The 14020-nt window shown below is 57.6% G+C and overlaps 1 protein-coding gene across 4 annotated transcripts in view; it reads right to left on the reverse strand.

The window, feature by feature from the left end:
- The window catches only part of Kcnip3 (potassium voltage-gated channel interacting protein 3), a 71030-nt gene that overhangs the window by 31593 nt on the left and 25417 nt on the right, over window positions 1–14020 (reverse strand). The window contains exon 1 of one of the 4 annotated variants that reach the window (XM_063229966.1): window positions 4101–4256. The exons of the other annotated variants lie outside the window; for them this stretch is intronic. Coding sequence (XP_063086036.1) covers window positions 4101–4203 — 103 coding nt within the window. The 5' untranslated portion in view covers window positions 4204–4256. Of the gene's footprint in view, window positions 1–4100; window positions 4257–14020 lie in introns of those variants that run through there. 4 annotated transcript variants of the gene reach the window in all.

A 14020-nucleotide genomic window follows, 5' to 3' on the forward strand; every position in this document is an offset into this window, starting at 1 on the left:
AATCACACAGTCTTGCCAGGCTGCAGGGAGGGGCCCTCCAGCAGGGTGCCCAGGCAGGGCAGTGCTCCCATCTGGACAGGTTGCCTCAGAAATCTGAATGACCGCTAGTGGGTCAGGGCCTCAGGACCCCGAGTTCCCCAGTACTCTGTCCTAACACCATGTCAGTGGCCCGGACACTCTCTCCAGGCTGGTCCACCTTCTCCAGGTTCCACTTTTAAACAGCAACTGGGCCAGGCAGTCCAAGGGCCACCCACATGCGTCCACATCCCAGTCCCTGGAACCTGTGGATGTGTCCAGTCACATGGCAAAAGCGTGAAGCCTTTTCCATGTGTCCAGATCACCAGTGGACCTCACTACAAGGAAGGCCACTGGGTTGTCCAGGTGGCCCAATGTAAGAACAGGGCTCCCCGGAAGTGGAGGAGGCCACAGGAAGGAGAACCAGCGGCAGCAGGACAGGCCTTGAGAAGTGGGTGGATTCTTCCCGGCCCTCGGTCCATGGGTCCATCCTGCTCCCACCCCCCGGTCCTCACCCAGTGAGGTCCTACAGGCTCCGCCCCACAGAAGCCAGGTCAACCCGCTGGTGATGGTTCAGGCACCGCATTTGTGATAGGACATGAATGCAGCCCAACTCAGCAGGTCCAGCTGGAATGACTAAGCACCCAGCACTCTATACCCCCCTTTGAGCCTTCCTCGATTCTGCTGAGCTTCCCTGGATGGCCACAAAGGCCTCTAGTGGAACTGAGGGTTCCTACCCTGTTTAAATTCAAGGCCACTCCCCCTTCCCACCGGAACCTTCCAATGGCCCTGGATTCTCTAAGAATAAAAGCCAGTGTCTCGGAGAGGGAGTCATGACACATGGCTGTAATCTCAGCATTCTGGGAGGCTGAGGCAGGAGGATCACAAGTTTGAGCCCAGCTTGAGCAATTTAATTTAGCAAGACTCTGTCTCAAAATATGAATGAATGAGTAAACAGATAGAGACTGGAGGTGTAGCTTGGTGTAAAGGTCTTCAGGAGACCTTTAGCATGTCTAGACAGAGCAGTGGTCACCAAGCCTGGGCACTCAAGCTTGGCACACTTGGATGAGAGTCAGCTGCAGAGGTGGGGTGGGACCTAAAGATGCCTGAGTGACACTGACCCTGCTGCACCGGGGAGCACACTCTGAGAATCCCCATCCAGAAGGCCTCCTTCTGGGTTCTGAGCCTTGGTTGCTCACAGGCGTCTCTTGAGAAGCTTCTGAAAACCCCACGGTCTGGGGTCCGTCCCAGGCCTGAGAACGGCGTGGCAAGCGGGTAATTTTTTTAAGCCGGCCAGATGACTACAGTGAGCAGCCCAGCGAGGGCCAGGGCCCTCTCACCACGACCCCACTGCTGCTCTGGGCTCACTCTGTGCTGGCCACACTCGTGCCCTCTGACATGGAAACCCACCTTGGACCCCTCAAGGGGCTCTCCATGCCTGTGTGGTTAGGATGTGGCCACAGGCTCCTGGGCAAGGGTGGAGAAGCCAGGGTGTCCCTTCTTCCCCTGTCCCTGTTTCTGACATCCTCCCGAGCTCTGCCGCATGCGACAGGCATGCTCCAGGTGCAGGGCACCACTGTGGGCAGGGCAGTCTCTGTGCCCACACATTTGGTATCTGGTGGTCAGACCACAGTCTGACAGAGACCAAGACATCCCGTGCCTTATGGTGGCAGTGGGGACCAGGCTGGAGCACTGAGGCATGTGCCTACCCCCCGCCCCCTCAGGAAAAGCTCTCAGGGGTTGGGCCCACAGCCCCCACCCCAGGCTGCAGCAAGGCTCAGCAAGGAAGTTCAGGGACCAGCTTGGGACCTTTGGGGAAGACAAAGCCCCAGCAGAATGGTGCTTAATCCCTCCAGGGAAAACAAGGTGCAAAGCTGCCCTGACCTTGGCCTTCATGGGTCTGCCAGACCCATGGGAAACACTGAATGTCAGATCCACCGCAGAAGGCCCAGCCCCTGCAGGCCCCTGAAGATGGGTCCCCCTGGTGGCCCTCCAAGGTGCCCCATCAGCTCCTGGCTGGTAACTCTGGCCCCTTACAGATGAGAACCCCTGAGATGCAGAGGACAAGAGACCTACCCAGGTGCATGTGCCCCAGCTTGGTGGGGACCTGAGCCACCTGGAGCAGCTCACACCCACGGTGCTGGGACAGCCTGGACCCTCGAAGGCCCTCTGACAGTGCCCGGACATCCCACGGAGCAGCTAGAACTCCTCTTTGACCTAAGTCACTATTACAAGGACCTGGTTTCTTGCTGGTTACTAGTGACAACAGTGGCTCACAAAGTCTGCAATCTGTTTACCCACGAGCAGTACTGCGGCCACTAAATCCCCACAGGCTGGTTAAAGCCTGCTGACGCCCCACTTTACAGATGGTACCACTGAGGCTCAGCATGGCCAAAGGATTTCAGAGCCCATTACTGAGATGACAGGGTCCCAGCTCTTACCTGGCAGCTTGGACTCTGTCCTCCCCAACCACATCAAGACCCCAAACCTCCACAGAGTGCAAGAGGGCACATATACCAGCCGAGAGAAACTCCTCAGAGCTGGAGTGCAGTTTTGGCAGCTAGAACAATCTGCTGTCTCTCACATACTACACATTTTGCAAGGAAACCCCTTCTCCCTGGAAATGGCAAAGGGAAACTTCAGACAGCCCGAGGCCTGTGCGCCAACAGTACAGATTCCTATCTGTAGGCCCTGGGAAGGAAGGCTTGGGAGGCCTCGCTGTGCTCCTGGTGCCCGGTCCTTGGTGGCCCTAGGAGGGCCTGGGCAATGGAAGTGCAGTAGAAAAGGCACGGTTTCCCTGGGGATCCCTACTCCCACATCCACCTCAGGCTCCAGGTGAATGAAAGACAGGAGGGGATGGGGCAGATGCCCTGCAAGAGGCATCAGTAGGGGAATGTTGAGGGCCCAGCAGGGGAATGTTTATCCTTCCTCATCCCTAATCCAGTCTCAAGCATCTGTACAGGGCTTCCCACAAGCTCACTGTCACAGTCACCCCCGGATCAGGTGATCCAGCCCAGTGATGGCCCAGCCCTGACAACTTTCTTCCCCAGCTAAAACCTAAAGTTCTCGGAGCCACCCTGACATGTGCCCTCTTCCTGGGCCTCACCGCCTCACTCAGAAAAGGGGTGTGACACCCTGATGGCTTCTCAGGGCCTGTTGCCACGGACTTCAGGAAGGCAGCCAGCCGTGGGCTCTGAGTATGAGTACAACGAGGGAGGGCCTTGGCTCCTGGCCCTGTGCCCCTCCTGGCTCTGGCAAGCAGTTGGAGCCCAGCCCCATGCTTAGGGGGCTGCTGGGCATCTCAGAGGCAGGGCCAGTCACCTTCCCCTACCCCTCTGGGTTCCAGTGCCAGGAGCTATCGCCTGGCAAGGTCAGCAGGTTGCTGAGACAGGCAAGGAAGGTCCTGCTGGCAGGCAGCTCCTTTCTCACCGCGGAGAGGTGAAGGGCTGTACCTGCGTCTTGGAGACAGAGAGGAGGAGGGGCAGTTGCATCCCTGGTGTCACCGTCCCCCAAGAACCTAGGGTCCCAGCACACGGAGCCTACAAATGGGCTAGGAAGCAGCTCTGGGTGGGGGCGCCTTCAGAGGTCCCAGGCAGGCCGGCCGGCAGCGTCTCCCCGGTTAATATTTCACTGGGGCGGATACACAGCTCCTGCAGATCTGTCCACTAATCTCATAGGCCTGGGGGGACGCAACTGAACACCCTATCACACGGCAGAAGTCTCAAGTGTCTTGCCCTGAACTGTGCCCTCAGTGGGGGTCCTTCCGATCGTCTTCACCCTGTGCCACCTCCCGCCCCAGAGCGACCCTCGCAAGGGCGGCTGGGACCTGCAAGCTAGGACAGCCAGAGAGGAATATGCAGGCTCATGGGGTCACCGGTTGCCGGGGGACAGCTCCCAAGAGCTGAGCCCTCTATGTCTCCTTAGCTCCAGGCCCACTCTGCATCCCCGCTGCCGAGAAAGGGTCGCAAGCTCTGCGCGCCCCAAGCTGTTCCTCGCGGGGGCCCCCGAGGACGCAGGCTCAATTCCCTCCCCGGAGACCGCGGGGCTCCGCGGAGGGCAGCGGAGGGTTGGTGGCTGCACGTTACCTTCCATGGACATGGGCTCCAGGATGCCGAACTGCTTGAGGACGGCGATGAACAGCAGCACCACCACGGCCATAGCGCACAGCTCCATGCCCTGGATGCCCATGGCGCCCGGGGCTGCTGGGGCCGGGGCGCACCCCTCTCCTGAGCGCTGCCTCGGGAGGCGCCGGGCCCCGCGCCGCCCGCCCGGCCTCTCGGGGCGGCGACGGCGACTTACATGCCCCCGGCAGGCGGGGCTGCGGTGTCGGCCCGGCCGGGACCCCGCGGAGGGCGGTGGTGAGCGGGACCCGCCGAGAGGCCCGGTGCGGCGCGGGGGCCGAGCTGAGCGCAACTTTCCCAATCAGCCCGCAAACTTCGAGGCGCAGCGCGGCGCGGAGCTCGAGGGGCCGCCACGGGCTGGCGGCGCCTCCATGCCCCGGGCGAGCCCCGCTCCTCTGTCGCCCCCGCTGCTGCCCCGAGGGCGCCGGGGCGCAGCGACGACCGCAGCTTGGGGTCCGGAGCGCTCCAAGCCGCCCCAGCCTCCATCGCGGCTCCCCGAGCGCTCATTGGCCTAGGCGCAGCAACCCCTGGGGGAGGCGTCCCCGGCGTCCCCCCGCCCCGTGCGACCGGGAAGGGGCGGAGGGAGCCGCCCCGCCCCACGCGATCAGCCTGGCGGGAGATCGAGCCTGGCGCGTCGCCGAGGCTCCCGGCGCCCCCAACCCCCCGGAGGCGGCGCGGTCTGCGGTTTCACCCCCCGCCCGCGCAGGCCAGGGGCGGAGATGCAGGGGAGGGAGCCGGGTACCCGGGAGGAAGGGGGAGCTCTCTGCGGGGCGTCGGCTGCGCTGCGCACCCGGAGGGAAGCTGAGAGGGGCCACCCCGCCCCGCCCCACCCCAGCTCGCAGTTGGCCGGCGGAGGATCCGGGAAGCCTGCGTTCTCTCTCTGGGTTGCTTCCCGCAACCTCAGCCTCAGGCTGCAGATGGAACTTGGCCCTGCCTCATCTGGCCCCTTTAAAAGTGAAAAAGTTGCTATCCAAAGTTCTCCAGTTCTGGAAATCTGTCTTTCTTGGAGCTTTAGGAGTTAGAGCAAGCGGGCTGTGGCATGAAAGTCTCCGGGGACGAGTGCAAGTCCTAACTTTGCAGCGCGACCTTGGCGGAGTCACGGACTCGCCGCCTCCGAGCCGTCCACGAAGGACGGCTCTGCCTTTCCGGCTGCGGGGAAGAGCTGAGCGGCTGCAGAGTGCGAGGCGCGGACGGGGCAAGGGCGTGCTCATTAGTGTGCGCAGCTTCCTTCCGGCCGGCGCCCGCGGTAGAGCTGGGGAAACCGCGGACCCGGAGGAGAAAGTAGGAGGAAGATTGGGGTGTGGCAGGGCGGAGCCCCAGAGCCTTCCCCGCGCGAAGCCCGGGGGACCCGGAGGGCGGGAGCCGAGACGCTCTGCTGCCTCCCAGCGGCGCCGCACCGCGGTGCCCTCGCCCCACAGCTAGGGGAAGCTCCTGCCGCTGCAAAGAACAAGTCCTGCTGCTCTCTTAACGGAGGGAGGACTTCAGCGCCGCTCCATGAGCCTTTTTTTTTTTGCACCTACAGCGTGAACAATAGCAGCTGCGGTTTACTGAGTCCACTACCACTCGGCCTTGCAGTCAACAAACATCAGGCACGTGCTTGGTCGCAGGCGCAGAGCTGGTGTCCAGCATGAAGCCCACAGACTGTCTTGCAGTGCGCACATCCTTTGGGTGGCCTTGTGACCCCAAAGGGCGCCCCCAGTGGGCACATCTCTTCCCCCATTTGACAGCTTAGAAAACAAATCCAGAGAACAAATTAACTAACCCGAGAGCCACTAATACATCCCAGGCTGGGGACCCCAGAACTTTCCCGCGAAACCAAACTATTCCCAGTGGACACAGCCGTGGAAACGAGTTCTGCAGTCCAACCTCTCTATTCCACGTGTCTGGCTGTGGGTCTGAGTCTGGGGGATATTTTTAAAGACTATAAATGCGCAACTCTTATTTCCAGTTAACCGTTGAATATCCATAGATCAAAGTAAGAGGCCTACGTGGACAGAGTAAGGATCGCTGTGGGAATACGTGGCTTGATAGAATATTTAAAAGATAGAATATTTAAAAGTGCGGGAAGATCAAAGGGTCTGCTGCAATAGCTTGACTGAGGACCCAGAAGTACATAAGCTCTCCAAGACTCAGTTTCCTCATCCATAAAATGGGGGTGATAGTTGACTTCCCCCAGGGTTGGTCAAGGATTAAATGACACAGGGCTGGTGTGTGGCAGAGATCTGGTGGCCCGTCATGATGTACCCGAAGAGCGCTGCTATGCAGGAGGACAGGTGTGCCAGGTGAGGTAGACAACTGAACACAAAAAGAAGCTGTCTCAGGGGTTCTTGTGAGGCTGGCACCCACCCCTGCCCCTCTGCCTCAGTTTCCCTTGTGCCCCTGACCACTGGTTCCCAGTGAAAGCTTCAATAGCTGTCCATAAACACTGAGCTATAAACAAGACATCGATCCCCAGGCTGTGCGGTGTAAAATATTAACGAGGCCTAAGTGGGTACCAGGCCCGAGAGCAGAATGTCCGCACGGTATTAGCAACTTGGGCTGTGGGCCTAATGGATGGGAGGCAGCTCCCCTTGCTTGGGGCCTCTCAGCTCTGGGGCCAACCCAGGTCCACTGAGGCTGGGCCAATGGTCCCGTCACCTCCCCTTCCCTAGGACCTGGAGAAGGAAGCCACCAGCAAGCTCTCTAGGCCCCTGGGTCCTCTGCAGCCACCAAGCACCAGGCCAGGCGCGCCCCCCACCCCTGCAGCTGCCTTTCGTGTGCCCTGGTAGTCAATCAGCCTCCCCAGTACCCCACAAGTGCCTGCATGCTGCCCTGAGCTGGGAGTGGTGGCTGTCATTATCTGGGGGAAGGGACAGGCTGAGGGTCCACATACAAAGAGGTCTGTGCTGGGCAGGGTGTAAGGGATGCTTCAGAGGTGGGGACAAGATGGGGGCAGTGTGAAGGTAATTGGGGAAGGCTGGAGGGAGCCCTCCTTTGAAGGCCTCAGCCTGCCTGGGCAGCCCTGCAGCCTGGTCTAGTTTAGGAAGTTGTCAAAGAAAGCCAACTTGGGCCAGGCAGCGGGCACTCCAGACCTCAGCTGGGTGCCACCCAGCACCACCTCCAGGAAGCCCATCCATCTTACACCAGCCCTGCTTGGCCTCTGCTGCCTGGGACCCTGCATTTGGGGCATTTGTCGCATCTCCCTCCATGTCGCCCTGTGCCCCTCTTACTGTTCACTATGGCTTGGCTGTCAGTCCCCAGAGCTGAGACCCTGTCAATTTGACAGACGCTTACTGCTCGCCCAGCTCCCTGCCGCATGCTGCTCCTGGCCACCAGCTGCCAAAGGACTTCATGGGTCTCTTGCCCTGGGATTGCAGGGCTGGAGACACTCGGTTTCCTGGTCTGGTTCCAGCCCTCCTGGGGGCAGGACAGGCCTTCCTTGGTTCTAGCACATTCCACTGGGCAAAGCAAGCAGTGAACTTACTTATCCTTCTCATGTTTCATAGACAGCAAGCAAAAAAACTCTCAGGACTGGGATTCCACCCCACCCCCCAAAAAAGGCCTCCAGACACCTCCAGTGGTTGTCCCCGGGTGGCCCAAACCCAGAGCACCAAAGCTGCCTCCCCATCTTCCCCCAAAATCAAGCCTCATCCAGTCTCCCTAGCTTAGTGGCTTGGACCCAAATCCTAGCCCTTACTCTGGAACCTGCCTGTCCTCATTCTGCCCAGACTGCCACCAAGCACCGGCCCTGTGCCTGCTTGTGCCCTCCTGCTGCCCACCACAGCCACTTCACACCATCACACCTCTCTCCTGGGCTCGAGACCCCCGCCCAGCGCTCTCCTGCCTCAATGGCTGCCCTTCCTTCTCTGTGAGTAGCCAGGGGGACTATCTGTCCCTCCCTGTAGAAAGCTGCAGGGTGCGCTCTGTGGTGCTCACTGCACCCCAAAATCCTTGGTACAGCCCCCCACTCCAAGACAGTGCATTTTGAGATTGGGAATGTGGCCCACCAATCCCTGTTTCCCACCTCAGCCACGCCTCTGCTCCGTGAGCTGGGGGATAGTCCCTGAGTGGAGCCAGGACCTTGGATGAGCTGGAGACCGATGGGGGCCAAGTGGCCACCCTGCCCCGGGTGGGAAGGGCAACCCGGGAACTCAGTCCCCAGGCCCTGAGTCTGGCTGGCTGCGGTATCCACCTCCGCCCTGCTGGGCCTGATGCCACATGTAACGCTCCGTCATTCTGTTCCATATCAATCCTCCTGCTGTTGTTAAGCTAGAGCGAGTTGGGTTGCTGTCCTGAAACCAAGAGAGGCCCAGTTAATCCTAATTCATGCAATCCCCATTATTCATAGAAGAAAAACCAAAGGGGAAAAGGCACCGTATACAAGTCGCTAACTTGTACTGAGCACTTACTGTGAGCCAGGATTTTTTTCTCTTTTTTAGTACTGGGAATGGAGCCCAGGGCCTTTCTACTGAGCTATATCCCAGCTCTTTTTATTGCTTATTTTGAAACAGGATCTTGCTAAGTTGCCCAGACTGGGCTCGAACTTGTGCTCCAACTGCCTCAGCCTACCAGAGTGCTGGGACTGCAGGTGGGCACTGCCACGCTCAGCCCGTACCAGTTGTCTAGGGACCCTCCATCAGAGTTGGAAGCCCAGCCATCCAGCTCTAAGGCCTGGGACTCCAGTTCAGCACGGCCCTGTGCCTTGCCCCTATGTGACTGGCCCTTTCCTGTCCCTCTGCAAGCCACCTTTGCAGCCAGGAGCCGAGCTCCTGCCCACCTCAGGGGCATCAGGTGCACACCCTTCCTCCCTCCCACCTCGCCCCCAGCTGCCCCTACCTGTGTTTTGAGTCTTAGCTTCCCAGACCCCTCGCCCAGCACTTATTTCACCGAGCCTGTCCTTTCCCTCTGCTCCTGGCACTGCATGAACTCACAATGTACTTGTGTGGCCTCTGATGTCCCTGCTCCCCCAGGCACTGTAGCTCCTGAAGGGCTGGGCATCACCTGTTCCATCAAAGCACGCGTCCCAGTTCGCAGGAGGCCTGTAGGTGCCTTTTTCCCAGTACTGCAATTGAGGCTGCCCTTATCACCAGCAAGATCAGGGTGCAAACGGAGCAGTGCTGAGCCCCAGTTGCGCCCCCAGTCTATCCCGAGCTTGGCTGCAGCACACCCCCTCCCTGAGTCATCCAGTGAACGGAGTCACTGGGTGACACTTTCCTGCCTGTCCCACAGTGTACTGTGGATGTGAAGGTGTCTCAGGGGATCTTGTTGCTAGAGAAACATCAGAGCCAGGACCACCAAAGTGACACACAGGGTCCAGCTCTCTTACCTATGGCATTGCCTGAGACTCCTGATCGCACAGGCCTCCAGGGGCAGCCCAGAGCCATCTGCACAGTTTCTGCCCCAGCCCAATTTCCACTGAAATCCAAAGCTTTGTGGGTGCAGGCAAGGGAAACCTTCCATTCCTTCAGAAATGTACTGTGTACACTGAAGTCCAGCAGCAGGGTGACTCCAAGGGACAGAGTTTAGATGCCACAGAGCCATCAAGGACCTGAGTTCTTGCCTCTGTCTTCTCTGCCACTCTCAAAGCATATACCATATCCCCAGCCTGTCCTCCAGATCACAGACGGGTGCCTAACTTCAGACATCACATCCCAACATGACAGGACCGGGGGAAAGCCCTCATGTTTGACTGGCTAGAACTCTGACATATGTGTAAATCAGTCCCTGGCAAGGACAAGGAGGCCACTGTGGTAGGTCTCCACCCAACCCTGGTCTTTCTTTTGCAGGAAGAAGCCTTGGCCAGGCGGGAAGCTGCCTGCCTGGTGGGAATTCCACTTCCCAAACCTCGGCCCCCTACAAGGGCTGTGGGGACCAGCAGCTCGCATTTGTCCAGAGGACTCACTTGAGCTGAGAAGGGAGAAAAGCAAACTTTTAAAAAAGCATCTTCAGAGACGAGATCTGGTATGAACTATCAGTTTGAAAATGGATTGACAAGGGAGGTAGGGATGAAGACACGAAGGCTTCATCAGGGGCTGAACAGAAAGAATAAAATTGTCACATTTCACAAAGATTTCTCACCCCAATAGTGGTCAAGCAGCTGTGGGTGTGAGTGAGAGCGGGTGATGGATGGAGCATGGAAGCCAAGGAACAGCAGGACTTCCGGGTCCTCCAAAGGACTCGGGCAGTGGTTCCAGAAGTGGAACTGACCGGAAGCAAGGGGAGTGGAAGCTCAAGATTTTCCCAGGGAGTTGTCCTGTGGTGGATGCCAGAAGCCAGGCGTCAGGGGCCTGTGGTTAATCAAGACTGAATAACCTGTCTGAGAACTTCCGATTTGGTCTAGCACAGATCTGGGGCATGTTCCCCAGCACCTGCTTCAAATGTGATCAAGCAGATGACAGAAAAGGGTGGCTGTCCAGCTTCCAAGACTGGGACCTACAGGACAGTGGGTAGGCGTCCCAGAGGACAGAACAGAGTGCCCGTGAGTGCCCGTGATGGCCAGCTGAGCATGCCCATCGCATTGCCAGGGATCCCAGGACTGCAAATCCCCATGTCCCCCAGCTTCAGAGTGAGAGCTGTTTTATTTTGTTTTGGTTTAGTTTTTTGGTGCCGGGGATCAAACTCACAACCTCGAGTTTGCCAAGCAGGCACTTACGCCGCTGAGCTAAACCCCCGGCCCTGAGAGTTTTAAAAAACTTGAGTTGTAAGATGGGCAGTGCATGCTTCCAAGATGTTGGCTTCCCAAGTTTTGGTTGGCAAGCAGTGAGGATTCAGGAGGGAAAGGAGGGGAATTTAAAATGATCTGGGGGCTGGGGATTTAGCTCAGCAGCATAAGCGCCTGCCTTGCAAGTACATGGTCTTGAGTTCGATCCCTGGTACCAGTAAAAAAAAAGAAAAAAAAATGTTGAACCTGCTCAGTTCCTGGGTCTGGCTAGGGAGCGTTCTGACAGCTGTGATACTTGGCCGTGATGGTATCCCAAGCTCTTCCCTTGGCTCTTGTATCAGTCAGCTTTACTGTTGCTGGGACACCATGGTCAGCACTCACAATTTACAGGAGGAGAGGTTTAATGTGGCTTATAGTTTAAGAGGGTTCAGTCCATGGTTGGGGTGGGGTGGGGCTTAAGATAGAAATGTCATGGCGGAAAGGCATCATCATGGTGGGGAAAGCTGCCGAGGCTGTAGCAGCTGGGTAATGGACCAGGGGAGGCAAGCTGGAGAGAAACAGGTGAGGGACCATCTGTAGTTCCCATGTTCACACCACAGTGACCACCCAAACATCCGGGCCGTAGCCTTGACCCACTCCAATGGAGTTGAGGATTAAACACAAGGGAGAAGTATCTTATCACAGGGAAGGAGGGTGCTCTGTGTGGATGTGGTCTGTCCCCTCCCGGGGCTCCTGTGTTGGAGCTATGGTCCTGAGAGCACTGCCTTTGGGAGGCATTAAGAGATTCTTAATCTCACTGCAACCTGTTAGTTGTTATGAGAGTGAGTGGTCATAAGGGGCCCTGCTGAGGCAGTGACCACCCTGGATCATGTGGCAAAGTGACCCAAAGTGGGAAGTGCCTGGGCCGTGAGTGCCCGTGAGGGACAGAGCTGCCCCAGCACAAAGGCCACAGGTAGGAGAATAAACTGCTTCATCCCTAAGTTCCTGGGGGCCCTAATGAACACAGGAATGATCCATACCATCAGTCCCGACTCTCTTGTGCCCTAGAGAGGAAAGGAGACCCCTGACACTGGAACTAAAAACAGAGCTCTCTCTGCCAGGTGTGGCAGTGCCTGTCTGTAATCCTAGCTCTTGGGAAGCTGAGGCAGGAGGACTGCTGTGAGTTTGAGACCAGCCTGGGCTACATAGTGAGTTCAAGGCCATAGCAAGATCCTGTCTCAAAAAGACAAAACAAAACAGCAGAGCTGTCGTAAGAGGGAGGTGGAAAGAGGTGGGCTGGGGCAGACAAGCATCCATGTATACTCCGGTTCCTTGTTATTCAGCGTGTCTTGGTCTCATCTCTTTCCCCAGCACAGCAAGCAAACAGGGTCAGCTTCCTCCATGGCGGGCCTCCCACAGGCTTTGGCTGTGTCCCATGAAGCCTTGCCCTTGGGTGTCCCTGGGGTGCGGTTTGGACAAGTCTCTGCTGCCAGTATTGAGGGAACCCTCACCTGGGGCAGGGGCACATGTCCCGGGGAAGGGACCCTCTTGGAAAGCCATTGCTGATTGCGTCATTAGAGAAGTCCCTCAAATTCGTGAATTCCTGTTGTCGCTTGTGAGCCAGGTCCACGTCAGGCACTTTCCAGGGATTACCTGGCTTCACCCTGTCAGACCCAGCGGAGAAGGAAGTAACATCAGAGACTTCTGGGTGCGTGGGCTCCATATTTCCTCTCCCCTCTTCCTCCCTCACAGAGCCATAATTCTGTTGGGCCACAATGTGCTCCACCACCCTTGATGGATGGAGGTCCTACGAGGGGTGACAGTGGCTCTCCCGGGGGAGGCAGGGTCCTGAGTGCTGATGACTTGAGCTGCCATTTTTAACCGAAGAGCTCCTGTCTCTGGGTTTCTCATGTTTGACGGAACCTCTGTGTCATCCTAGTCACACTGCTTAGGACTCCTGTTCCATGAAGCTGAAGTCTTCACAAAGCAAACCTTAAATGGATCCCAAGGCAGAAAGAACTGAGGCTTAGGAGATGCACCAAGCACCCACTGGTGACCCGAGGCAGAACAGGGTCTGGGTTCACACGGGACAGAGCCAGGAGAGGTGGTGGGTGTGTCAGGGTGGCTGCCTTCCCGTCCTCCTCCTGCCTGGCTGCTTTGGCTCCCTAGGGCCCAGACCTTGCCTCAGGGTGCCTGTTGCTTGTAGGTGGTAAATGTTTTTCTGGCTTTGCATCCCCCAGCCTTCTTGGCTCCAGTTCTCACTACAGCCCCAGTGGAGCTTCCTGCCTTTCCTCTCTGACCTGCTGCTCAGACAAGGAGCCTGGTGCCTCAGTGAGCATGGCGGTGCAAGCCCATCCTCCCAGCACTCTGAGAAACTGAGCAGGAGGGTCACAATTGAGCTCAATCTGGGTAATTTAATATATTGGAGAGACCCTGCTTCAAATTAAAAATTATAAAACAGGCTAGGGATGTAGCTCAGTGCTAAGCCTAGGGTTTGATCCCAAGCACTAGAAAAAGAAGTCTGAAGCCACCAAACCTCACGGTAGGACGAGGTAAAACACAAGGAAGCCCAGATGGAGGCAGAGGCAGGACTGCAGAGGAGGCCACAGCACTGGGGAAATCCCAGAAGCCAACAGAGCCTGCGCAGCCTCAGTGGACCTCAGAGGAGCAGCTGCAGCCTCCAGCGCTCTGCTGATGCAGTGATTTTCCTGTCACTTACATTTATGGCCAAGCCATAAGCAGATCAAAATGGTTTTAAATAGCAGGGTGCTGTAGGTCTCCGTAGTGTGGGTTTGGCGGTCGACAGCCTGCATTCAGACCCTGGCTTTTCCTCTGCTTAGCCATGTGTCTTGGCCAAGGGACTAAGTCTCAGTGTGACTCAGTTTCTGCAGCTGCAAGATGGGAAGGCTAGTAGCACTTCTGCCCTGGAGTGCCCTGCTGTGTAAAGTACTCTAGGACAGCACCTTGCCCATTTGAGCTGCTCAGTGAGGGTCGTGCCCTCTGGTTATTACCGAGAAAGAATTTCTTGCAGCTCCCAGCGGCACACTCAGAGGCCAGACAGGAAGAAATCTGTATTTTTTGACATACGAGCACTGTTCTCCTCGACCCCCTAGACCAATGATCCTGGGGAGAGAAAAGGGGTCCACGATAAGTGAACCTCCTGTTCATGTCATCATCACCTCAGTGCATCTTGTCCAAAGTGCTAGGCATCAAAACCTCCCAGCACTGGTCACGTGCGGCGGCACACACAGCACTCAGGAGGCTG

The sequence above is a fragment of the Cavia porcellus genome, unplaced genomic scaffold, assembly GCF_034190915.1.
Source record: "Cavia porcellus strain 051 isolate PalLab524CR breed Dunkin Hartley unplaced genomic scaffold, mCavPor4.1 scaffold_18, whole genome shotgun sequence".
Lineage (NCBI taxonomy): Eukaryota > Metazoa > Chordata > Mammalia > Rodentia > Caviidae > Cavia > Cavia porcellus.